General features: G+C 48.2%; 2 protein-coding genes across 6 annotated transcripts in view; both read right to left on the bottom strand.

The window, feature by feature from the left end:
* The window catches only part of Eps8l3 (EPS8 like 3), a 201,485-nt gene that overhangs the window by 28,452 nt on the left and 148,474 nt on the right, over positions 1-24,559 (bottom strand). The window lies entirely within an intron of this gene.
* LOC116093603 overlaps positions 16,764-24,559 on the bottom strand; it is an 81,058-nt gene continuing 73,262 nt past the window's right edge. For all 4 annotated transcript variants that reach the window (XR_004119763.1, XM_031375146.1, XM_031375147.1 and 1 more), the window contains 2 exons: positions 18,184-18,353; positions 16,764-17,672 (listed from right to left, as the gene is read on the bottom strand). Coding sequence is in view for 3 of the 4 variants with exons in the window: in XM_031375146.1 (XP_031231006.1) it covers positions 18,276-18,353 (78 nt within the window). In the remaining variant the exon portion in view is untranslated. The remainder of the gene's footprint in view (positions 17,673-18,183; positions 18,354-24,559) is intronic.

The raw sequence follows: 24,559 nt of genomic DNA, 5'->3' as shown, positions 1-24,559 counted from the left end.
CCTGTGGCTCTGGGGTTCCCCTATGCAGAGAGGGGAGCCATGCGGTTCTGTTTAACGGAGTCCCCCACAAGCCCCACGCAGTGCCCATTCTACCCATTTCCTCTGGCACTGCCTCGTAGAGCTGCAGGAACCAGTATCGCCGGGCACAGGCACAAGGAGGCTGCTAAGATGTCCCTTCCTCCCAGCAGCAAGCTGGACTTTTCGGGAAGGTCCGAGGGCTTGGCAGGGTCAGCAATGCTGGACTGTGGAGTCTGTCCTAAACAGACCTTAGAGAGCTGGTGTCTCTCAGCCTTCGTGTTGCTTTGGTATGGGTGGGAACTGCTTCATCTTCTAGGGCCTGCTCCAATTTCCTCCTCAAATGACACTGTTGTCTATAGGCCCAAGAGGACTTCAGTGGGGAATGCTACCAGGCTCTGAAGATTCCGGAAACGTTGTAACTTCCCCCTGTGTATCACTCATGGCAGCTACTCTTTCCTTAATACCTTGTGGGCTCCGAGCTGTGATGTATTTGACAGACACTGTATTTTATTGTCAATGTCGGCTGTAAGTAGGAGGTATATTAGGTGTATATCTTGAATCTGAGGCCTGAGGAGTTAAAACAGCAGTTCTCAACCCCCCTCGGAGGTCAAGCAGCCCCTTCACAGGGTCGCTGAAGACCACTGGAAAACAGACACTTACATTACGATTCACAACTATAGCAACCGTACAGGTTTGAAGTAGCCGTGAAAACGACTTCATGGTCAGGGGTCACCACAGCATGAAGAACTGTATTAAAAGGTCACAGCATTAGGAAGGTTGAGGACCATCGGATTAAAACAGTGGCCTGGAATCTAGAGGAGATGGGATAGGATGTGTGAGCCTCCCTCCCTAACCTCACCACCAGGCATTTGTTTTAGCCTTTTTGCCCTTCCATAATTAGCCACAGAACTCGTGAAAAGAATGGGCCTTCTTCTCCTCCCTTCCCCCTTGTTTTTACCCTCTGTCCCTGGGTGATCGTTTGAACCGCTGACAAGAGCTAACTAATCCTCTGACCACCAGATGGGACCCTCTCTTAGTCACCTCTGTCCAGTGTCCCTAAGACATTTGCAAGCCTAGCATGCTGTAGGCTGAGGTTGCCCTCTCTATAGTCCCCTTCCCGGCGCTCCATCCCATCTCCCCATACCAGTCTCCGGCTGCTCAATCCACTCACCACGCTCAGCCACAAGTCACATATTTTCCTCACCCAAACCTACAGAATTTGACCAGTCTTACTCCATTTACCAGTGGTTGCTCCATCAGCACTCCTCATTCCTCATGTCACTACAATCTTCTGGCCTCCCACGCCCTTACCCCTTCCTGAGGCTCTCTTGCCTGACTATCTCCACAGCTTTGCCCAACAGAACCGTCTAAAATGAGATATGTGTATTGCAGTCCTCTGCTGTGGTGATATGGATAGGAATGGCCCCCATGGGCTCATATATTTGAATGCTTGGCCATTAGGGAGCAGCACCATTAGGAAGTGTGTCCTTGTTGGGATAGATGTGTCACTGGGGGTGTTTGGAGTTCCTAATAGCCAGGCCCAGTGTCTTCTCCCTGACTACTTCCTGCGTATCCAGGTGGGGATCTCTCAGCTCCTTTCCAGCACCAAGCACGTCTGCCTACATGCTACCATGCTTCCTGACGCAATGACAATGAATTAGACCTCTGAACTGTAACTCAACTCAGCCTCAATTAAGTGCTTTCTTTTTTAAGAGTTGCCTTGGTTAGCTGGGCAGTGGTGGCACACGCCTTTAATCCCAGCACTTGGGAGGCAGAGGCAGGCGGATTTCTGAGTTGGAGGCCAGCCTGGTCTACAGAGTGAGTTCCAGGACAGCCAGAGCTATACAGAGAAACCCTGTTTCAAAAAACAAACAACAACAACAAAAAACCAAAAACAATAACAACAAAAACAAAAACAAACAAAAAAGAATTGCTTTGGTCATGGTGTCTCTCCACAGCAATAGAACTTTGACTAAGACAGAAGTTGATACCAGAGACTGGGGTATTGCCATGAAAGACCTAGCCATGTTTCTTGGCAGAATGTGGACTTTGGGACAGTTGGGTGCTTTAAGTGGGGCTTGATGGGCCATGTTAGTAGGAGCTGGGAAGACACTGGTGGATTATGATGGAGAGGTTTCAGAGGAGAAAAATATTAGTAAGTGGCCTACAAATTATTCTTGTGTTATTTTGGTGAAGAATGTAACCATATTCTGCCCTTGTCCAGAAACAAAAAGCAAAAAACAAAAGCCACCAGAAGCTCAATGGAAGAGTTTTGGATTAACAGTGTTGGCAGAGAAAATTTTAAAACAGCCTAGTGTTGACCAAGAGTTACTGGGTTATTAGTGGGCAGTCTTATGCAGATCTATCTATGGTGGAAAATAGCAAGTTGAGCAAGGAAAAATACAAAATGTTCAGTTTGAGGAGAAGGGGGGGGTTGTTGGGGGGGCACCAGGGAGTATGCTGACGCTAAGTGCTCAAGGAGATAAACAGATTAAAGAAAAGCTGATGCTAAACGCAATGAAGGGAGCGGTGACCTTAGGGTAAGACTCCACCCAGCTAAGCTTCCAACTTGGGAAAAATAATTTTTTTTAAAAAAGTTTAGAGCCAGGTCTTGTGGCACACACCTTTAATCCCAGCATTTAGGATGCAGGGGCAGGGGCAGGGGCAGGGGCAGGGAGATCTCTGAGTTGGAGGCCAGCCTGGTTGACAGAGAGTGTTCCAGAAGACAGCCAAGCTTAATGAGTGAAGGAAACCACCAAAATCAGAAAGCTGATCAAAATATATTTGAACAAGGAGGCCATGTTCCAGCCTCAGCAGAACCTGGCAGCTTCAGCCAAGTGGTTCTGGCTTTAAGTCAAGGGTACAAGAAAGGGGCTATGGACTCTCCCTCTGAGACTAAGCCACTGCGTTCCGATGTGTGTCAGGGATGTCCCTGCGTGGAAGCCCAGAGAAGCCTTTGTGTGAAGCTGTGATGGTGAAGCCCAGATTTCGTTGGAGACCCCAAGATGTTGGAGATGTCGGAGCTGTGGGATACCTGCCAAGAAGAACTGCTAACAGGGAGTGGAACCAGCCTACGCCAGAGAAGTGTGTTTCAGGCCACAAAGCTGAAAGGATTTGGAGACCTGAAGAGTGAATGCTTTGATGTTAGCCTTGGAGATGCAGCGTTTAGAGTTTGCCCAGCAGGTTTTATCTTGCTTGGTCCAGCATTTCCTCATTATGTTCCCTCTCCTCTCTGGGGAATGGTAATGTGTATTCTGTGCCACTGTGCTTAATCTGCTTTAGCTCTGACTTTATAGAAGATTAGAGTTAAGAGATTGTCGTGAGATTCAGAAGAGACTTTGGACTTTTAAACAGTATAGACCGTGGGGACTTTTGAAGTTGGACTGAGTGCATTTTTGCATTATGATAGGGCTACAAGCCTATGGGAGGTTAGGGAGTGGAATGCAGTGATTTGAATAGGAATGAGCCCCATATAGGTGTGGCCTTGTTGGAGGAAGTGTGTCACTGGGTGTGGGCTTTGAGCTTCCAAATGCTCAAGCCAGGCTTAGTCTCTGTCTGTCTCTGTCTCTCTGTCTCTCTGTCTCTGTCTGTCTGTGTCTGTGTCTGTGTCTGTGTCTGTGTCTGTGTCTGTCTCTCTCTCTCTCTCTCTCTCTCTCTCTCTCTCTCTCTCTCTCTCTCTCTGCCTGCCTGCTGCTTGCAGATCTGGATGTAGAACTCTTAGCTCCTCTCTAACACCACGTCTGCCTACCTGCCACCATGCTTCCTGACACAATGACAGTGAACTAAACCTTTGAACTGTAATTCAGCCCCAATTAAATGCTTTCTTTTATACGAGTTGCCATGGTCACAGAGTTTCTTCACAGCACTAGAACTTTGACTAAGACATCTGTTTTAAATTTTTTTTTTTAAGCTGGGCAGTGGTGACACATGCCCTTAATCCCAGCACTGGGGAAGCAGAAGTAGGTGGATCTTTGTGAGTTCAAGGCTAGCCTGATCTACAGAGCTAGTTCCAGGACAGCCAGAGCTACACAAAGAAACCTTGTCTCAAATGTATATATAGGGAAGGTGAGAAGGCTAAATATGTCTGGGGATTTACCCCTGACTCTCCTTGACAGCCAGTAATTGTTCTTGTAAGGTCAAGAGGTCTGGGTATGATCAGAAACCTACCCACAGTCGTGCCACCTCTCTTGGAAGGACTCTACCAGGCTGCAAAATGAAGCCACTCAGGGGCCTTTGGGAGTGGAGCTAGAAATGGAAAAAGCTGGAATATGCTTTCCTTTCACAACTAGACTAGGTTCTACACGAATGTGCCCAAACCCTGAGCCTGTCTATTCACGATCCAATGCAACACTGGCCTTTAATACAGCTGAGATCAAGGCCAGAGAAGAGGCAAAACCTGAACCAGTCTTGAACGTGGTGCAAACACCAGCACAGTGTTGCAGAGATCTACTCATACAGACAGCCTGCAGTCAGGCTTCGTGGGTCAGCATGTGAAGGAGCAGAAATTGCTTGGAAAGAGACATTGGACCTAGATCCAATTTTTCTAGGCCAAAGTGTATAAACTCCATTCAAAAGTCAAAATGAGAGGCATAAGACAGTGTACTGGGGTTGGGTGGGTTAACTTAGAGAAAGCAGCTTTCCATCACCAGAGAAAGGGTAGTTTCCAGGGGTAGCCAGCAGGGGGCAGCTCTAACTCACATTTCCTTATCCCCAAACCTGTTCAACACATATCTAAGGTCCTAATGAGAGGCCTGGCTCTTTTGAGAGTGAAGAAAAGTACCAGTTGGCAAAGGAAATAGGCCAGCTGTGCACAGCTGGAGAGAGGTGCTGGCCATTTATGGCCAGTTGAAATGAGGTCAGGTGATATACCCCACATAGCCTGCTTCCTTCCCAGCTGTGTCTTTGGTATCCTCCTTAGCCACTCTTTCCCAGTAAGGGACCCTCAGAATCCCATCGGTGTCTGAGTTTAGCTTCTGGGGACTGCCAGTCTCTTTGGAATCAAACCAAACAGAAGAATTCATGTGGATGAGAGGAAAGAAATGGAGAGCCGTTGAACTTTCGTTCCCTAAGAAGGTCGAGGGAATTGTCAGGATGAGGGGAAAGTGTTCCATCCTGTAGGCATTTCATAGGTGCTTAGCCAGCCAGTTCTATGCCGGGGCAGAAAGGCAGAATGCTAGGTAAGTATTCAACCAACACAGCTCCTGCCCAGACTCCCCCCACCCCCTACCCCCCAGTCCACAGACTGAATAGCTTTTGACCCAGCAGATAGGGTGGAAGGCAATGTGGTCGGTCGCAGTGCCAGACCAGAGGAGAAAGGACTGCTCCTCCTCTGGGCAGGGAGGTAGAGGCTTTGCAGAGGATCTGACACAGGAGGGGCGCCTTGGAATGTGGATGGGGTTTTACTAGCCGAACAACAAAGAACAACCCTGACAGGACCGGCATGAGCAGAGGCACCAGGCTGACTCTGCCTGCAGAGAGCACTGATGACCATGTCAGTGAATAATGGTTGGAGGTGCTTTTAAATAACCTTTGGGCCTATGGCCAATATGAGTTCTCATTCTCAAACCACCTGTGGTATCACCATCTCCACCTCACAGATGACAAGTCTGAGGGTCAGAGAAGTAAAGTGTCAGTCCTAGTAAGGAGACCAGGAGCCTAGTAAGGAGCTGATGTCTCTGTTCCAGCTCCGGTGACCCCATAGTGCTTCTACTACTCTGAAGTTAGGGGTATATGTGATGTGTGTGGAGAACAAAGATGGAGGTCTTTCTGTCCCGAGGGAGGTCTCCATTTTTGGCTCCTCCCTCTCTGCTGGAGCTGTAAGATCTTCTGGCTAGAAATCCATCCTCAAAGCAGCCACCCATACATGCATTTCTCTTTTCACTTTTCCTTTACCTTTTCAGAGGATTTCTTGTGGGAACTGTGCTCTTGTGGACCCGAGTTTGTGTTCCCCCACTCCACCCCAGGCGATGTCAGCTGAGGAATGTCCTTCATCAGATTGGCCTTGTAGACAAGTCTGTGGGGTGTTTTATTAATTCATGTTTTAATATGTGGGAGGGAGGTCCCATCCCACTATGCCAGTGACATCCCTAGGCAGATGGTCCTGAGCTATATAAAAAGCAAGCTGAACAAGCCATAAACCATGGAGAACAAACCAGTAATCAGCTCTTCTCCATAGTTCCTGCCTCTGTTGTTGCTTGAGTTCCTGTTCTGACTTCCTCTGCTGATGGATTCTAATCTGTGAGCCCAAATAAACAAAACCTTTCCTCTCCAAGTTGCTTTAGATCAAAGCCTTCATCACAGCAAAAGAAAGCAAACTAATACGGCCTCCTTTCCCAGGAGCTGTGCTGCCTGTTTATTTGTCTGTCAGTCCTTCTGTCCATCTGTCCACCTGCCTTTCCATCTGTCTAGAATGAAGGTGCTGAAGGGACACGGCCCTACATGACCTCTTGTGTGGGCTGCTTCTTCTGGAGCTTTCTACTCCTCAGAACACCTTCTGACCCCCTGGTTGCGAGCCAAGCCTTTACGTGCTAAACCTTCTCTCCATCTGCCCCTTCTGGGATTTGATGTAGCATCCCCACACTGTTCAGGATTCCCACCGTGGCCTGCTCAGGCTGTAAACAGGAAAGATTTGTTTCTCTAGATTTTGGAGACTGAGAAGTCTGCAATCAAGGCGTGAGCAAAATTACTGTCTGGTGAGGCCTGCTCTCTGGTTCACATCTGGTGCTGTGTGCGCATGAGGCAGAGGTATTTTCTAGTTCCTTGGAGTCTCTGATAATGCGCATGGTCACCTCACAAAAACCCCACTTCCTGATGCCACTGCCATTAGGATTGGAGTTTTAGGATGTACATTTTAGGATAGTGAAAATAATCAAGCCAGAGCATTTTGTCCCCCACTCCCTAAACTTCTAAATTTATGTTATTCTCATGTATAAAATACATTCATTTCATCCTAATAGCCTGGACTATCTTAACTAATGCCTGTAGCAGCTTTAAAGTCTAAGTCCCAAGTTTTGTCCAATCATATATGAGATTCAGGTGTAATCATCTGAATGCGTGCACATGCACACGCGTGCACACACACACACATACATACACACACGAGAGAGAGAGAGAGAGAGAGAGAGAGAGAGAGAGAGAGAGAGAATAAAAGAGTATAAAAATAGAATTATCTTCTGTGACCTCACTGTTCCTAAATGCATTGGTCTCTCCTGCTCTGAGGGTCCTTCCTTCAAACTGGCACTGCCTATGTTGTGTCCCTAATGAGTTGTAGCTGCAAAGTTGTGGCTCTCCTAGGCTGGAGTTGCATCTTGACAGCTCACTTGTTTGAGATATTGCATGTTTTCCACAGCCCCATGGCTCTACTAGACACTGCCCTGGTGAGGACTGCCCAGGTAAAGAATGATTACAGTCATGGTAAATAATGTAACAGCAGAGAAGTGTATGTAGACCCTCAGAGCACTCTGCCCTCTGCCTTATCCTGTCTACTCCTCACAGCTCATGCCTCAAGCCTAGTTTATCCTCATATACATCTCTATATAAACAGGTATATGCATAGCTACATGCCAACATATGTAACATGTATCTATATCTACCTAACCACACACACACACACACACACACACACACACACGACATCCTGTTTTGCAGCCTGTGTCAGTTAACACTAGGTCACGGCCACGTTGATATCAGTAAATCTACCCATTCTTTGTAATGACTTTGAAGTCTACTGTGGAGATAGGAATGAACCAATTGATTTTGTTGTTGTTGTTTTGTTTTGATGGGCATTTAACTGTTTATCATTTTTGTCACTGTAAACAGAGCCGAGATGACTATATTTTTTGATTAGTTGCCAGCTGACTAATTGTGTTTGGGTTCAAAATTTGAATATATGTTCTCAGATTGCCTTTCTAAGGGACAGTGACAGTTTCTAATACCATGTAATAGAATGTATGTGAATACCAGGTCTTTATATTTGTGCCAACACTGGTATTATCATATTTTAAAATCTTTGCTCCTCCTGGTAAGTAAAAATATAACATTTTAAATTTTTAAAGGGCTTTAAAAGTAAGGTTGAGTGTTCTCTCTACACAGGTCCTTCCCTTAGCTTAAGGAAGTTTGTTCCAAGATCCTATGGCTTTGTAAAACTATAGCTAGTACCAAACTCTATATACATACATACATACGTACATACATACATACATACATACACAGATGAATGCCATTTCTATCTTCTCCTGCCCTTGATTCTAAGGATTGAATTTAGAATCTTGAACACACTGAGGGAGGTATGCCTACCAGTGAGCCCCCACCTCCAAGCCTGCCTTTTCCACCCTAAGCTAGCCCTTACTATGCACAGTGGTTGAAGCTTTTGTTATCTGAGGTGCAGAGGCAAAACTCCACAGATTTCTATCTCTTTCTCTGCAATGCTGAGTATGAAAGATTCATTCTCACCACAGACCTTGGCAACCTCAACTCACAGCTCTTTTCTTGAGAAATCTCACCTTTCAGTTAAAGGGAACACTTTAAGACCTCCCTCTGCCGTGCCCAAAATGCCAGCATCTCTACTGGGGGGGGGGTCTTTGTGGCTGTTATTAATAAACTAAGTTGCTTAAACACAGCAGTGGGATACCAAACTGTTGGTGTGATGACCAAGATGGGTACTTAGTGATGAGCAGGTGAGCAGGCATACAGAACACAGACATGTTGGACAAACCCACCCTGCTCAGGAGGGCTTGGTTGGCATAGGGCTCTGTCGAGTAACACAACAGTGTGGTACAATTTAAAACTTCCAACTACAGAGCAATTGTGATTAAAAAAAAAAACCTGCATGGTATTGATAGGCAGGTGGATCAATGGAATAGAATTGAAGATCCAGAAATGAACCCACACACCTATGGTCACTTTATCTTTGACAAAGAAGCTAAAACCATCCACTGGAAAAAAACAGCATTTTCAACAAATGGTGCTGGCTCAACTGGCAGTTAGCATGTAGAAGAATGCAAATCAATCCATTCCTGACTCTTGTACAAAGCTCAAGTCCAAGTAGATCAAGGACCTCCACATAAAACCAGATACACTGAAACTAATTAAAAAAAAAAAAGTGGGGAAAAAAAAAAAGAAAAAAGAAAAACTTCCAGATAGTGTTTATTTCTAGAATTCCCCATTTAATACTCTTGGATTGTGGCTGACCGCCGGTAACTAAAACCTTGGAAAGCAAAAACCACACAGAAGACTACTACTGTATTGGTGGTCTACCTGAGCTGTTTCCCCTTCTCTGTGAATCCCATATTGTTGACCATTTGGGGGACAAGTTAGCCTTTTGTTTTTTGTAGGGGTTTTGGATTAAGCAAATAAGCATCTAAAATGGATTTTCCTATTTCCATTACTACCAAACCCATGTTTGGAAAGATTTTTGTTACACTGCAGTTTCAGTCATTACTGCTTTCTTCATTTTCTCCATCTGATCCACATATACTTCCTTCCAATGTTTATTAGCGCAAGATGGCCAGTGTTTCTGCATTGAGTTGTATAATAATTCTAGCCAAAAGCAAAAGCTGGGATTTTTGTTAATCCCAGAAAATTTGCCCTTGTCTGAATGCAGAAACAAGCTTTGGTTTTCTCAGAATTTTAAGGGGCTTGAGAAACTGCAGTGATCTGGGGCCACTGGTGGGATTCTATGGTCTTGGATTTGACCTTTTGGCTAGGCTTGCCTTTGGCCAGCTCCTCTAGTGCAAACCAGCAGTGTGGTCTGCACCTGTGTGCACCCTTTCGTCCAGCTGTGGACCCTTCTGCTCTCAAGAGTGGACCAAGTGTTTACATATTTCCCCCCTCTGTTTATAGGCACATGTGGGTGTGGGTCCCTCTTGCTGAGGCTGGGCCAAACCTGCTCGTGACTGTTCAATAGGACTTTATGGGAATCTGAGCCCTGGGAACTAAGGGAGAACTACAAGTGGAGAGGGGGCAGAAAGAAGTTCATCCTGGGAGCCACAAGCTGACCCTAAGCCCTTCTGCTCCTCCACTATGGTCTTCTTCCTTGGTGGGTGGGTGGTAGTGGTGGTGGGGCTGGATCTTCAGGACTATTCCAGTCCCCTAGAGATTGGGCAAAGGCTTTGAGAGAAAACAGGTTTGTGGAGTCCCACAGTTGGGAGAGAGGAGATGGACAACAGAAATGGGCCTGCACATTCCATGGAGGAAAGGTATCAAAGCAGGTGTAGAATGGGAGGGGGGAACTTTTAGGTTTCGGAGCTTAAATTAAGCTTATCCATTAAATTAAGATCAAATGGGAAGGGCTGAAGTCCAGACTTGGCTATTGACGTGTGACTTCTGCCTATGGTAGGAGGGGAGGAATCCATAGGCTGTGTGTGTGTGTGTGTGTGTGTGTGTGTGTGTGTGTGAGAGAGAGAGAGAGAGAGAGAGAGAGAGAGAGAGAGAGAGAGAGAGAGAGAGACTGGGTCAAACGCTGCCACCATGGTGGTGTTCTAGGGATGCCAGAGGCGAGAGACAGGGAGAGCAGTTAGGAAACTGGTGGACGAGTTTCATTCCTTATTCACTGGTCCGATAAATATTTATTAGGTGTGCGCTGTATGCCAGGCACTATTCTAAGAAGGCTCTATTTTTAGGAAGCTCTGCCTCCCTGGCCCTACCTCCAGGACAAGGTCCAGGCTCGCTCTGTTGTTCCTTCAGAGCATCCTGCTCATTCGCTGCAGTTCTGACACCACACCTCACAGTAGCAGCCCAGACCACACCACACCACCCCGCAGGGTCTCCTGAACCAGGCTACAGCCTCTTCTCTGAAATCTTCTCTGATCAGTTCACCTCCCTTCCTCTCCTTCTACCTTCCTTCCTCTCTCCCTCCCTCTCCTCTTTCTCTCTCTCTCTCTTTCTCCCTTTCTTTCTCTCATTCTTTCCTTTTTTGCTTTCCTCTGTGCCCCACATGCTTGCCTCCAGCTTCTGGGACCCATCCCTAGGCTTCCCTGGTTTTGTCATCAACAGGAAATCAGCAGAGCTTTTGCTCTGGCCTGGGCTAGTCTGGAACACTGGGGAGTAGATAGAAGAAGGGTCCTTGTTCCTAAAGCAATCACAAGTCAAAGGAATAAATACTCCCTACCATCAAAAGCCTCCTGGTGTCCAAATGAGGTTCCCCATGAAGCAGTGGAGGCCCTGGGAACACAGAGTCCTGATTTGACCCTCAGTCTTCCTGGAAGCCTCACCACAGTCTGCCATGTTCGTTTTTGTTATTGTCCGTTCTCAGAGGAGACCTGAGAGGAGGTGGCTGAGTAGCACATACCTGACTGACTGCCTAGCCATCACAAGCAACACTTGGGTATGACCCCAGGACAGTTGGCTGCAAAGCCTGCTCCTACCAGGGAGGAGAGATGCTCTTCCACTGGGCTTGGGGGGCCCAGCCTAAGGTGGTGGTACAGGTGGCCATTCCCTCTCCTCCCCTTTCTCCATGTTCATATGTGTTCATTTCATGAATAAGGTGGGAGAGCTGTGGGCTACTAGAACAGCGGGCATCTGTCTGCCCCTTCCCCGGGGCCAAGATTATTAGATAGAGTTATGGAGACCCTGGCTGTCGCCCGAGGTTCTGCAGCATCTGTACCCTTCTCTGCTCATCCCCCCACCCCCACACTGCCCTTCTCTCTGATTTTGAACTCTACAGCGCATCCCTCTTCTCTGTCAGCCTGTCCTTCCCTCAGAGACTGTGAAGAAGTATGGAGCTTGGGACACTGACTGACTCGTGACCTGACTCTGAACCTGTAACAGGTGTACACACTCGCTATGTCATAAAGATCTGCTAGAGACCAAACAATTGAAGAGCACACATGGAAACTTCCAGACAATCGAGGAAGCTGAAAGATGAGGGTCGGTTGGGTAGAGCAGAGAAAGAGCCCCTACGATAGGGGTGTCAAGTCTTCAAGGGGGAGCAAGCCAGAGGCTTGCAAGAGGGCAGAAGGAGACTGGGGGCTTGTGAAGCTGTGTTGTCAGCCTTTCTATCTACAACAAAGTACTGGAAATGTCTGTCTTTGGCTCAGGTTTAGAGGCCTGGATCCATTACCACCCCAATTACTGTGGACCCGTGGCAGAGAGAAAACATCCATCTCACCACACTCGAAGCACAAAAAGGAAGAGAGGGTGAATCAAGGAGGTTGCTGGGTAGCACACTCTCTCATGATCTAAAGACGCCCCACCAGACCCACCCCTAAAGGTGCACTGTTTCTCACTAGCACCTCTCTGGGGATTCAGCCTTTAGCATTGTGTCACTTTGGAGGCTAGGGCTGGATGGGCTACAGTGTGGCAAAAATAAGTTACTGAAGAACTCACAAGCCTCTCTCAGGTCCTTTGCTCTTGGAACTGGTTCCCGGAGTGCCTCCCTGCCTTTACCCTCAGGATCCATCCTGTGTGAAAGCAAGCTGGGCCTGGTGAAGAGGTTCCCACCTCCTACCAGAGCTGAGGGCCAGCTGATTGGAAGCAGATGGCATGCCCTGGTGGTGCTCCGTGGGAGTGGCGAAGCCGTGGTGGGCCTGGCTCCCCTGTGCTGACCTCAGACCTGCACGGCTGGGGTGTCCAGGCCGCAGACTCTCAGTCAGCAAAGCTGCTTCCGTCCTGCAGCGAGATGGTCACTGTGGCTGCCCACACCCTGACCCGGCAATTTTCCTGCCATGGTGAGAAGCCTCTTGCATTCCAACTGGGTCTTCAGCCTGGCTTGGGGAGGGAGAGACGCCAACTACAGTCTTGGAAAGTCGCAAGGCTGGCAGAGGTCTCTGTCATCTTACCTGCTTTTTCATGTACCTGTGCTGTGAATGTGCAATGTAAAGCCACTGGGGTTCCACTTGTACTGGCTGAGCGCTGAGTCTTCCCATACGCCTCACTAATAAGCTCACGAGCCCAGCTGTTAGGAAGATGTGTGGCCGCGCCGAGGGAGAGCACCTTGTCACGTGACTGCTTAGTACAGAACTGAGAGCTAGTCCTCTGTGGTGTCTGCTGCACCCGTCTCTCTCAGATGCTCAGTGCACCCCATTGCTCCTGAGGGAACTCGGGCTTCTCATGCCCTGGGGACCCCTGGAAACTTGTGAACAGTGCACCGCTGTGGATGCAGAGTGTAGAACGGTCCCTGGGGGGGCAGGGTGGGATGGAGAGCTCTGCGCAATGTGCTTGTGGGTTGGCTCCCTTTGGGCTTACCCAGGGCTCTTCAAGGAGGCAGTTACGTTCTGATTGCAGTCTCTGAATACACTTGGAAACTAATGCCCACATGTCACCCCATCTTGAATCATGCTTACACAAGGCCTTGCTTTCACATCCCCAAGCCCCACCAGTACCTGGAAGGTCCATCAACCTCCATGGTTCATCCAGGGATCCCTCCTTGTGCTTTAGCAACTCCTGAGGCCACTTCTCTGACCACCATTTCTTGGGCAATCCCTTTAAGATGGCATCTTCAGTCCTGGGCTCTTCTTGATTATCCCACCCCTGACTGCTTGTCCAGCAATGCACTTCTTGCTTCTAGAGCATAAAAAGAAAGCAGCTTTCAAGTGCAGCACTTCCCCACCCCCACCCCTACCCCACTCTGCTATCCAGGTACTAGAGAGAAAATCACAACAGGATGTCCCACTGGAGACCGTCTCTTCTCTGTTCTGAGCCTGGGCTGCTTTGGTGGTCCACGGGCAAGGTGAATGAACACTGAGGCTGACCATCAAGGGATCTGAGAGTGGGAGATATGACATCACTGTAGGGATGATGGTGTTGTGGGGTGTAGGAAGATGATGCAGCCCCACCACTGCGTGAGGGATGAAAAGAGACCAACGCTCTAATGCAGTCTGAAGGGATAGAGCCGGAGCTCTAGCAAGCTCAGCACTGGAGGAATGGCCACAGATGGTCCTGGACCATCTTGAGCGATAGCCCAGGGAGTAGCTGAGAAAATAGAAAGCCTCTGTCATCCTTGGCCGTCTTTGAAGCCATCTGCAAGGTTCCCACGGCTGTGTTATGCACTGGTTGGTAGAGGGCCCACTTCCTCCTCTGACCGCATATGACTCCCTCAGTTAAGGTCTTCATTCCAGTTCTCTAAGCACAGGTGCCAAAGTTGGGCTCTCCACACAGACCTAGGTATTCTTGAACAGTCAAAGAGAGGGGCAGCTTTGAGAAGAAGGTGCATTCTTCTGAATACATAGATGCCTCTTGACTTACAATGGGTCTAGGTTCCAATAAGTTTATCATACTTTGAGAATGTCATTGAAGATGCAGTTCATATACCCAGCCTCCCCAAAGTCATGGCTTAGCAATTCAGTACACTACTGTAGGGTCTCTACACATGGACCCCTGGGAGCTGTGGCCGCCTGTCACTTCTCAGCCTCACCAGAGAGGGTCAGACTACCATATCCATAGCCACGGGAAAGACCCAGAAAGAGTGTTTTCTGTTGTATTGTATGCATTGCTTTCATGGCACTAAGCTATACAGCCACTGTAAGTCTGGAACCGTCTGGAGTCGATTGGGTATTTTTTTTTTTAAATTAAATTACAAGTCAAAGACATTCAAAAATATCCACTTCTGAGATGCCTGTTTCTTCTTATGGTTGCCAAGACAACTGGTCCTGTTGAGCGCATACTGTGTGCCAGGTACTGAAAAAGTCCCTGTCGCTCTTAACCTTCAGGATGTGGGTGCTTTTTGCTCCCCATTTTAAAGGTGATGAAGTTGAAACAGAGAGGCACCTTTCCCAAAGTCAGGCGCAGAACCAGCAAAGCTGGAAAAGGGACCTCCAGCTACATCTTCCTCCCCCAAAGGCCTTCAGCAACAGAGTCTGCTCTTTTGCAGCATCCAGAGTGTACACATGCAGAGCCCATGATCCGGACTTACAAGGAGGAGTTCTGAAAGGCCCAGGCCTCAGTAGATGCTAGCCTCTATCAGGTACCCTTCTCCTATCCTATAGCAGTGTGAATACTGGGGTAGCAAAGGGCCAGGGTGACCACAGCCCACAAACCCTAGGGGCTCGTGAGTTTCCACTGCCCACCAGCAGGTTTCACAAGTCTACTGACGTTGACAGGGTGTCCTAAATGGGGAGAGCAGGAAGCTCAGGGCCCTGTGGTCTGCCGGCATTGCTCAGAGTTTCCTGGGCTGAGTCTTTCTGTGGGGCCTCCACGGCTCTGCCAGTGCCCCCATCCTGAGGCTTTGTGGGTCCCATCTGGCTCTGAGAGACATGTTCCACTGTCTCCAAGCCAGGAGGCCCTGCATCTGGGTGCTAATCCTCAGAGGCCCCTGAATCTGCCAGTGGTCTTAAGGTGTCTGATAAGGGACCAGTTCTACTAGGTGGAGAAGGAACTTTCAGTCAATAGAACTGAGTCCTTCAGATTCAATGCTACTGGCCTTGTAGCCACTGGCAGGGGTCTTATCGTCCAAACTCCTGCCTTCATCCACTTTCCAAGAGTTGCAGAACATACAGCAACAGAGAAATGCCTTAAGAGCTGGTAGGTCTGCTAGAACCCTGGCCTGCCCCAAAACCTGCCTCAGTCAATCTTCCTTCTGAAAACTTGTAAGAGGCTGGATTTCTAGGTCTTTGCAAGAAGAGAGGAAAGACATGCTATGGGAAGATAGTACCAGAGGCAAGCGGGCGGGGGGTGGGGGGTCTGGATCTGCACTGGGCTTTCTCTCATATTAATTCATTTCTATGAGGTAGGGATCCTAACCCAATTTTATAGATGAGGCAACGGAGGTCCAGAGCACTAAACACATTGCTCAGTGTTACAGAGCTGGAAAATGTGAGCGTACACAATCTGGGATGAGAGGATAAACCGAGGCAGTGGTGGTGACACTGGAAGGGATGAGAGAGGTACCAGAGGCTGGACATACCCTTCCTGCCCACTGCGGCAGGGCAGCGCCTGGTTGCAGGGCTTGGAACACAACAGGGACTCTACACACACATGTTCCTGAGGTGCTGACCCAGTGCTGATCTAGGGACACACTACACTTAGAAAGGGATGTTCAAGTGGTTGGATTGGAGGTCAGTGTGGGCCTAGAGAAGAGGCTGCCCCATGCTGCTGCCCTGAGGCAACAGGCAGTGGGAAGCTGGGACTCGTCTGTCTGTTCCTTTTTGTGTTTTTGGTATGTGTGTGGTGTGTATGGTATATGTGTGTACATGTGTTCATGTGGAAGGGATTGAACACACACATATACACACCTGTGGGTGGAGGCCAGATGTCTCTGTGTACCTTCCTCTACATTCTCAGTCTCTCACTGCACCGGATTATCACTGACTTGGCAGGACTATTGGTCAGTGACCTCCAGGGATCCTCCTGTCTCGACTTCCTCAGTTCTGGGGCTACAGGCAGATGCCATTCCTTTTATTACATGGATGCTGGGAATCCAAACTCTGATCTTCACACTTGTACAGAAAGCACTTTACAGGGGCTGGAGAGATGGCTCAGCGGGTAAGCGGCTGCTCTTCCAGAGGTCCTGAGTTCAATCCCCAGCAATCACATGATGGCTCACAACCATCTGTAATAGGATCTAATGCCCTCTTCTGGTGTGTCTGAAGACAGTGACAGTGTACTCACTTACATAAATAAATAGATCTTAAAAAATAATAGTAAAAGAAAGCACTTTATGAGCCAAACCATCTCTCCAGCCCCAGGCAGGATTTTTATTTTATTTTTGAATTGTGTTTATGTATGTACGTGTGTGTGCACACACGTGTATGTGAGGACACACATGTGGAGGCCAGCAGACAACTTTCAGGAGTCGGTTCTCTCCTTGCACCATGGGGGTTCCCAGGATTAAACTCAGGCTGGCAGATTTGTCGGCAAATGCTCTGATCAGCTGAGCCATTTAGCTGCCCATCCACCTCGGCCTCTGCAGGGATGGTAAATAGTTTCTACATCTCCCTGGGACCCTGCACTCCGTAGGTCAAGCCCCTGCTCTCAGAACACTGCCTAGCTACCTCCCTCCGTAAGAGATCAGGGCTCAAGGAGGGCCAGAGACTGCAGGATCTGGACAAAGATGGAGGCAAATGCTTACGGCCAGCAGAGGCTACTGAGAAACCAGTTTGTCTCGGGGCTGCAGTGCTTTGGGGGTGGGTAAGAAAGGATACTTCCGTTCCCTGCCACATTCAGACCCCACCAGGAATGTGGCTTTAGGCCAGGATCCCTCTGGACAAGAAAGGATGACTCTGCAGAAACAGAGTCCTGGCCCCCGGGATGAGTGGAGCCGCTATGCTGGAGGCTGGAGCCAACTGGCCTTGGAAGAATTAATGACCCTCCGCCTCTGCCTTCTGCCCCACCCTCTCTTCCCAGTAGTCCTCCCCTCCTTCTGAAGTGTCCTCTGGGCTGAGGTTTTAAGACCTTCAGAGTGGCAAGAGCTGGTCTCCATTGACTTTGAGACATCTGAGAGGGGTCAGGGGAGGTGGGATTGATAATTGATGGGGGTGGGGGAGGGGAGAGAAGCTGGCAGCCTTTAAGAGTTTCAGGTCTGGGCCCAGGGAGTGAAGCAGCCCAGGCTGATTGCAGGCAGTGGAGACAAGAGGGGGAGTGAGCCCGGGCAGGCTGCTCAGGCCCCCCCCCCCACGGCTGCTCTTGGGGAATTCCAGTCTTGGCCAGCCACTTGGAAGCACATGTGTTTGATGAAGCACTGGAACCCACAAAGCTGCTCCTTCATTCTTCCAGGCCTGCTCCTGAAAAACGAGGGATTGAGAACCTTGGAAAATGTCTCTGTCACACAGAAGCACTGTATACATGGCACAGGCCAGTAACTACCGGGGCTATAATGCCCCTGTTGTAGCTCCAGCCTTTGGCACATTTGTAGACAGCTGAGCAGATGCAGATGATGAGGGGGGTGTGAAGATGACCATCTCATGGCTGGGCTGGCGATGGCTGCTGGCCTTTGTTGAATGTTCCCCACACACCCTCCTAACCACTGTGACTAATGTCAAGCAATCCTCCCAATGGTCCCCAAAGAGAAGTTGATGCCTGTATTCTACAGAAGAAACCTGCATGGCAGGTGTAATGGTCTTAAGGTCATCTGAGTGATGAGGGGCTGGATAAATTCTAAGGCTGCTTGGCATGTGCCCTCCTGTCCTTACCCTAGGGGGAAGGAAGGAAAATAGGGATCTTACAGCCTCGCCCCCTCCTCTGTGCATCACCCCGTGATTGAAGGTCACCAGGTCAGTGTATGGAAACTCTGACCTGGAAGCATTGCGACATCGACATCTGCGTTTCCCCGAGTCACACAGCACAGAGTGCTTGGAGCTCTCAGACCTAAGGCGTGGTGGTGTGACTTAGATTCCGCCTTCTCCTGCCTTAGTGTGGTGTGACTTAGATTCTGCTCTCTCTCTCCCCAGTTCTGGGTCCCACATCTGCAAAACAGGAGAGAGGACTGTGACTGGTCTCCGTCACCTTCAAGGTGGAAATGTCACATAGGGTTACTGCAGCCAGGGACCTGACCAGAAAGATAGCAGAGGGTAGTGACAGACAGTGGTGGGTCAGGAGATGAGTGGGGGTTAGGAGATGAACTCAGCAAGCCTGATGCTGGCATGCTGCTAGCGTGCTGGACCAGGAGAGGGGCAGCTCTACACTAGTTAAGCTGCATGACTGAGACTACTTAGGGACCACTGAATCCACTTAAAAGCCTTTCTTTGGTGAGGCCAAACCCAGTAGAATGCCTGTGTCTTCCAGGAAGGTCCCATGTATTAAGTGTGGTGTCAGGGGACAGCCCTGCAAGGACTCTGTTTCCCAACTTCTTCTGTTCTGCTCTAACCTGATTTCTGTTGTTTGGCTGCTTCCTGTTGCCCCAGCAACACAGCAATACCATAGATGGTTGGGGATGGCTGTGCGAAGTCACTTAATTATCACCAACAGGCACTGTGCCAAATGCTTACAGCTGTGGTAGACTTCGTCACTCCTGCAACCAGATGCTGCCTCGAGGTGGTCATAAATACTCCCGGAACAATAGACCTCCGAAAGATGCATCTTTGGTTAGTTGAGGAACCTTTGAAATGATGAAGGCATTATAGAGTTGACTGTGTTATATTCTACTGGCAAACCAGTGGTGTGTACAGTTAGGCTATCTTCCAACTACTCCATTCCCAAGCTCTTTATAGAGACTTATCAACAACAGCAAGTCCATTCTGTTTAGGCTGTGATTGTGGCTCCAATCTGGAACATCCTGTAGTGGTTTTTCTCTTTGGAAAGATTGTCTGTCTCACAACCTCTTAGTAACGGGACTTTGAGGGCTAACGGCCGATGTATTATCCCAGCAAATTATGACTCGTGGGCAAGCAAGCCCACAGCAGCCAAACCAGAGCACCCTCTGATTATGGGTTTATTTATTTTAGGTCATTGAACGTCACTAGCAGCCACCACGGGCCACACTTGCTTTGTTATATGTCTATGAGTATTTTCTGTGGCAGCCACACACCCAAGGCCTGGGGAGACTTTCAGAGTCACCCCTACTCAAGGCTCTCAAAAGATTGTTTCTTTTCTTTCAGACAGGCCCTGGAGGGTGTGTTGATGTTTGCCTGCTCTGCAGCACCCTGCAAGTTGCCTCACTGAACCCCTTGGGGAGCACTGCTCCGACTATCATCCAGTCAGGCTGCAGGCAAAAACACAGCAGCTCAGACAGCAGAATTCCCTGATCGCAGTTCCAGGCTGCCAGCATCGGAGCAGTAATCAAATCTCGGCCTGCTGGAGCCTGCAGCCTCTGCTCTTCTTGCATCCAAGCCTTGGTGCCTGAGAGGCAGCTGCATCTTGAAGAGATGTTTGGTTGCCCTAAGGTTCTGCTTCAGAGCAGAGCATATGAGGGTCATTGACACAGACTGGTTTTCCAGGTCAAGAGCCAGAGACAGTATATACATCTGGCGCCACTGAGCCCAGCAGTCACAGGCCATGTGGGGCTTGCCTGTCATCTAGGACCAAAACACCCTCCTTTTTCTCCCTCCCTCAAGTGCTGGGATAGAACCCTGGGCCTCCCAAATGCTAAACTCTACCCTGGAGCTGTATCTTCTGAGTCACAGTTCCCTTTGGATTCTAGTTCTCTCCGGTCCTTTTCAGAAGGTGAGATTGCTGCTTCTCCGTCCGTGTGGGATAGAAATAAGATGTTTAAAAATGGCTATCATCATTCCCAAGATTCAGTCGAGTATTTTACTTCTGTATCTTTATTCACCCCTTAAGACCATGTAAGGAGGTGACATTGCTAACATTTGTCCATCAGGAAACTGAGGGCTGGCACGATGGCTTCTTGTTCTATGTCACACAGTTTCTTAGTATGACATATACCCACCCTCCGCTTCCCACAGTTCTATTGCTCAGGACCCTGGAGCCTGTGCTGGGAGCCACCAAATGACTGACACTGGCCCCTTCTAATGGAGGTTTCTTCAGATTGTAACATCTTTGTAAAATTTCCAAGTATATGATTTTTAAAAATATTCTTTTTCTAAAGGGGAGTTCTCTAAGACTGTATAAACTTTAACCTCCTGTGAGAATCCGTCCTGCCTGAATGAATGCGATAAGTGAAAACCTTGGACCAAAACTTTCTATCACCTCCTAGCTTTTGTTTCTTTCTCCCTCAGAGTCTCCACTAATATACCATATATCTCAATGCAGTAACTACCCTATCCATTATACACTGCAAGCAAGCAAAGCTATTCTTGTGGTGAATAGATATTGCCATTATCTGTATTTTTTTTTTTGGTTTTTCTGGTTTTTCTCCATGTAGCCCTGGCTGTCCTGGAGCTCACTCTGTAGACCAGGCTGGCCTTGAACTCAGAAATCCGCCTGCCTCTGCCTCCCAAGTGCTGGGATTAAAGGCGTGAGCCACCCCCCCCCCCTCGTTATCTGTACTCTTACAACATCCTGTGTAGCAAATGGAGTTGTGTTATTTCCATATTATGGACATGTGATGTGCTCAGAGGAACCCACCACTTTCTATGCTCTATGCTGCCTTTGACCTTGGCCCTGGCTGTGCTTCTCTAGCTGTAACATCAGGGTATATAAATCATCTCACTGATGCCTCATCTTTGACTCTTCTGCCCCTCAGCGAGCTTCCATGGCCACCTTTCCTATCCCCTATCAAATATCTCCCCAAATTAATCACCCAGTCACCATAGTCCCACACCAGACTGCATCTTCACAAAAGCCCTGCCCCCATCCCATTGCATCAGTCTTCTGCTGGAACTGGCCTGGGATCTCCACCCCTCACAGACCTGAAGTCTTCAGTCTACCGTGGTCTCTTTCTTGTGTACACCTCAGCCTCCCTAACTCGACATCTTCCCGACTCAAGCCTTTACACTTGTCACACCCTCTGGTTCCAGAACACAATTTTTCATCCCCCACCCCCATCCTTTTTGATTTTCACTCAGAGGTGCAGAGAGGCTGTCTCTTCCCTGTCACAGCACAAAATGATTCGCTCACAGAAAAAGAAGCACCAGTTCCCGGAAAACAGTACCTAGCCCTCTCAGGATCCAGACTTGACTCCTGATGGATCAAAGATACAAATGTAAAAGAACAAAAGACAAAAGAAAATATAAAGCTCCAGGGGAAGGGATAGGAACCGACAGCTCACAGGAGACAAACAAAAGACCAACAGTGGGACACAATGTAACCACGCTTTTTAAGATGCAGGGAGACAAAATCCCCGCTGTGCTCTTGGTTAGGTGCTCAAGTTGGCCACTGTTAGAAGACAAAACTTAGAAGACAATTCTTTCAAGATGGCAAATGTTCAGTATCCTTTTCTCCAGAAACTCCACTTCTAGGTATATATTCTACAGCCAGCAGAATCCCACAAGCGAGTAGAGCGACATGGCGAAAGTGTTCTGTAGGCTTGTTTAGAATAACACAGTAACTGGAAACCACCTAAATATCTGCCTGTGGGAATCTTTAAATAAAGTGGAACTCCAGGCAGATGTTTAAAAGAATGTTGCACATTTACTAGTATTCACATGGAGAGATGTCAAAACAAAACAAAACAAAAATCAAAACAAATCCCCCCCAAAACACTGATAAGTTGCAAGAAACCGTGTAGGTGGAGAACAGTATTTGTAGAGCAGTCCTAGTCTTATTAAGAAAGCAAGGTAGCATCATTTATTAAGTTTGAAGCCAGCCTGGAATATGTAAGGGTGGGGATGGAGAGGGGAGGGAAAAGGAAGAACTGGAAGCTCCAGAATTAGCATTTTCCAAATACCTGAGACATTCCACAACCTCCAACATAAATTTAAAATGAAGGACTCATTCAACTCATGGAGATAAAACACATAAAAATGAAATCAATGGAAAATGCAGAGAGTAAAATAAACAACTTCAAGTCCACCCCACATCACATGTGGTAGATAACCATCTTGCAAGCCACATTTCATCACAGTCTCGCTGGAGATATGGCAATGGAATGGTTCCCATTTTCAGCTCAAGAGTGCACCTCAGCCAGATGAAAGCAGGGTTGCCTGTCCAGAGAGGAACAGTCCCCTGCTCAGAGACTGTATGGTGGAGTGGTGAGCCAGAGGGAGGGTCAGTATGGGAATGAGGCCAGGGCTGGGGACCAGAGCAGTTCAGGAACAGGGAGGCTGAACCCGATGGTTTCAAGTCCTCTCAGTCTTTCTAGGTAGAGAGGCAAGGGCAAGGTACTAGTTACTGGGCAGAGTAGGTCTCATCAAATATCTCTGGATGACCCATAGTCCTCCATGCCTGATCCTCTCGAAGTCTGAGACTCCGCAACACATATGCTTTTTGTTCTGAGTAAGGAGGCTGGGGAGAAGGTATCCCTCTGCCACCCATACCCTTTGCTCAAGCCCTTCCCTCCACAGTTAAGGCCTTAACCTGCTACACCTGTGCTTTTCCCTCTGAGTTCCTTTCTTTTTGACAAATCAACAACCACCACCACCAACAACAAAAAAAAAACCCAAAAATAAAAAAAACCCCAAAACGCTAACCTTTGTGCAGTTCTCACTTGGCGGTTTTGAAACCCTCTTCCTGTGAACTCTGATGTGGGTGTTAAGAAGTGAAGGGAAGAGGCCTGTGGCTCTCACCAGGGGCCTTTGTTTTGGGCACTGGAAGATTAGAGGTGGGGCAGGTCTGGTGAGGCTCTGAGGGTACTGAACCTCTGCAGTGGAGACTCAGGTTGTTGCTTTCTAATAATCAGTTGGCCAGCTGCTTCGGGTACCTGTGAAGCTGTGAACCCCTTCTTTATATATGCCCAAGTCTGAGATGCAGGAGTGTGAGGACCTGAGAGGGACTCTGTGCTACCAAGGTTCCTTATAGCTGGACCCAGGCTGGTCTCCATCCCTCCACCCAACTCACACACCCTCTAAGGGTTAGTTCTGAGGTTCTGGGGCATCATGGTGTTCTCTCTGAGGGACTAGGAGACAAGGCCTACTTTTTCTGTAGGTCTGTGCACACATGAGGAGAGGGTACTAGGGTGCCAGGATGTGGTCCGGAGCTTGCTTTCTTGTTGCTGACATTTAGCAAATGCTGGCAGTCAGCCCTATGCATTCCAGGCTCCAATGCAGGACAGACATGTAAGTACATGAACTTATTTCAAAAGTGGTAAGAGAAAGCATCAGGACACCCACACCATTCCTTTAACAGGAAATGAGAAGGTTACATGGGTTGTCCAGAGTCCCCAACTGAAGAGACAAAGTGAAGAGTGGGTCCCTCCTTCCCTGCCTTCCTTTTCTGTAATAAATCACAACTAAATATAGTTTACAATGGTTTTTATATGCATATGATTTTATCATTTATTGATGATAAAAAGAAATTTTGGATATTAATGAGATAGTTGTATCTGCTTGTTTTTTTTTTTAAATAAAAAGGTAAATCTTAGCTTAATATTTGACCCTGCAGGACATAAAGCATGTGGAATGTTTCTCAAAGTTGACGAGTATTTTTTTCAATCCTGAGAATGCCTCCTCACAGATGATATGATGCAAAATGGTGGAGGGATGTTCAAGCTACTTTAGAATTTGTTGGGAAATCTATCTTAGTCCCAAGTGGGCTTTCATGGTGCCCTACAATAGGATCTGCGTGTATAGGTGTCTACCATGTAGAGCAGTGGTTCTCAACCTTCCAAATGCTACATGCGACCCTCTAATACAGTTCCTCATGTTGTGGTGACCCCAACCAAAAAATTATTTTCACTGCTACTTCATAACTATTATTTTGCTACTGAATGTATGAATCGTAATGGAAATAGTTGTCAGGGTAGAGGTTTGCCAAAGGGGTCATGACCTGCAGGCTGAGACCTGTGGCTCTTGAGCATGGAAGAGAATCACCCAAAAGAAAAAGGGTTTTCCTCTGTGTAGTTCTGGGCAACTAGTCTGCCTCCACTATTGCTCTGCTCTGTTCCACAGGAGGCTGCCCTGAGTGGGCTGTGCCAGCAGGTGCCTCGCTTTGTTCTGACACATGGGGTGCACTCTCAGCCTGAGTGAAGTGGAGCAGGGTAAGGTCAGGACATGGGACACTTCCTTCAGGGTGCTGCAGCCTAGATGTACAGCCACAGTCCTGCCTAGGAGTACACCCAATGGACAGCCACAGTCCTGCCTAGGCGTATACCCAGTGGACAGCCACAGTCCTGCCT

Source organism: Mastomys coucha, unplaced genomic scaffold (assembly GCF_008632895.1).
Source record: "Mastomys coucha isolate ucsf_1 unplaced genomic scaffold, UCSF_Mcou_1 pScaffold16, whole genome shotgun sequence".
Classification (NCBI taxonomy): domain Eukaryota; kingdom Metazoa; phylum Chordata; class Mammalia; order Rodentia; family Muridae; genus Mastomys; species Mastomys coucha.
This window is presented reverse-complemented; position numbering and strand designations above follow the sequence as displayed.